General features: G+C 45.9%; 1 protein-coding gene across 1 annotated transcript in view; it reads left to right on the top strand.

The window, feature by feature from the left end:
• LOC101860778 (mucin-5AC) overlaps positions 1 to 2,097 on the top strand; it is a 26,684-nt gene that overhangs the window by 1,687 nt on the left and 22,900 nt on the right. The window contains exon 2 of the mRNA XM_035973213.1: positions 157 to 372. Coding sequence (XP_035829106.1) covers positions 157 to 372 — 216 coding nt within the window. The remainder of the gene's footprint in view (positions 1 to 156; positions 373 to 2,097) is intronic.

Genomic DNA, 2,097 nt, shown 5'->3' with positions numbered 1-2,097 from the left:
TGTGTGTGTGTGTGTGTGTGTGTGTGTGTGTGTGTGTGTGTGTGTGTGTGTTTGTACGTACGTACGTACACGTACGTATCTTTGCTTGACTTATGCACTTATATTTCACAGATATGATGATAGCTAATACTATATTTGTCCTTGCTTGTATTCCAGACCCACTAACAGAGCAACTGAACCAGTTTAGCGCCGCCCGCATCCTTCAAGAACTGCCCCGCTACAACTGGCTGGAACAAAAAATTCTACAGAGAAATTCTTACGCCCAGAACCCCTCTTCATCAACAACATCAGCGACAATCTCGGCGTCCTCAGCTACAGCGACAACGTCAGTGGCGAACAGCGGCGCGAAAAACAATGTCAGCACCAGCAGCAGTAGCAGCAGCAGTAATAACAACATCAACAGCAGCAACAACGTTGTTGTGGAAGATGGTGTCAGTTTGTCCAACAGAAAGTGGAGAGCGTGCAGTCCTTCAGACACTGGAGACGCTATCAGCAGCTCTACTCTGACTGCCACAACAACAGAAACAACAACAGCAACAACAACCGCAAGCAGTTGCAATAGCTTCTCTTCTTTGTTATATACAGCGGCAAACGTCACATCCTCCTCCTCTTCTAATTCCCCTTCAACGTTGTCATTATCGTCGTCGTCGTCGTCGTCGTCGTCGTTGCCGTCCAAAGCGTCGCATACATCAGACCCCTGGTCTCGGCCTGACGCCAAAACTAGCAGCAGCAACAACAACAGCTGCAACAGCATCAGCAGCAGCGGTTTTGAAAACTCTATCAAATCTATAACGCCCACAATAACAACATCAACAACAACAACAACAACCACAAAATCGTCTTTGTGCGACAGTCCTCTCTGTCTGACGTCAAAGTCCAGAGGGATCTCTCCGAAATTTGAGACAACCTCTACAACACCATCATCACCATCATCAGTGTCATCATCCACTTACAAAGCTAACGGCAACCGCCCTTTCTCCGCCTCCTCTCACTCGTGGAATTCCAGCGACATTTCAACATTTTTGGATACGAGCCGACCCTTAAATCACTCTTCTGCCTCGTCTGTGGATACAACTCGCTCGATAAATAATTCTCCGAGCGGCAAGTTGAAGAGAAGTGGTGGTTCTTCTGATGGTAGTGGTGGTTTTGTTTTTGGTAGTGGTGTTTTTTCAGATTCACCTCGGAATATTGCCATTTCGGATAATGCGAAACAATCTTGGAACGCCTTTTCTGTCAACGCCACAACCCGAACCACAGCAAGATCCCCGTCACGATTTCAGTCTGTTTCCACTCCTTATTACAACCAGCTAGCTGTGTCTAGTCTCCGCAGTCGCACGAACAGACAACACAATTCCAGTCCTTGTACCAACAGCAGAAGTCCGCCTGCTCTGGTGAGGTCTGATTTTAACAGTCTCAAACCGACGGACCTCTCTCTCAGACTGAAACATGAACACAGTTCTGTGGTGTGTATTCCTGTTCGGGACGGTGGAGATTCGCGCGTTGGACAAATTCCGGAATTGATAGGAAAAACGTGTGTGGATAATGGCGTCGAGATGTCTTCAGTAACACAAAGGTATGTGGTGTACTCCTCTGGTTGCAGTAGTTTATTATTTTTTTTCCAATGTAGGTGTCTTCACGCCTTCATCAATACAAACAAATATACACCCTCCCCCCCCAAAAAAAAAACAAAAACAAAAACAAAACAACAAACCCACAAACAAACTCAACAAAAAACAAACAAACCAACACCCCCCCCTCATCTTCCCACTTGCGATTCAGACTCAGGGTTCTGCCTGCAACGGCTAAAGGGCTTGACTACTATACATAAAACACTGGCAAATTGGGAGGGTTTTTTTGTGTTCGTTTTTGTTGTTTAAATGCTCCCGGTGGATGCAGTGTTATCAATTGCTTTTTTATGATTGCCCAAGTCTTAAAAAACTCTACAAAAAACGTGTATTACATTTCCAATATGAGGGGGGTTGATAAAGAGGAGGAAAAAGGCGGGAGGGGCGGAATTAGGGCCTGAAGAGAGTAAGAGGAGAAGATGGAGAGAGAGAAAGAGTGAGAGAGAGTGTGTGTGTGTGAGAGAGAGAGAGA

Source organism: Aplysia californica, unplaced genomic scaffold (genome assembly GCF_000002075.1).
Source record: "Aplysia californica isolate F4 #8 unplaced genomic scaffold, AplCal3.0 scaffold01061, whole genome shotgun sequence".
Classification (NCBI taxonomy): domain Eukaryota; kingdom Metazoa; phylum Mollusca; class Gastropoda; order Aplysiida; family Aplysiidae; genus Aplysia; species Aplysia californica.
Note: the sequence above shows the minus strand (reverse complement) of the source record. Positions and strands in the feature narration are given on the sequence as shown.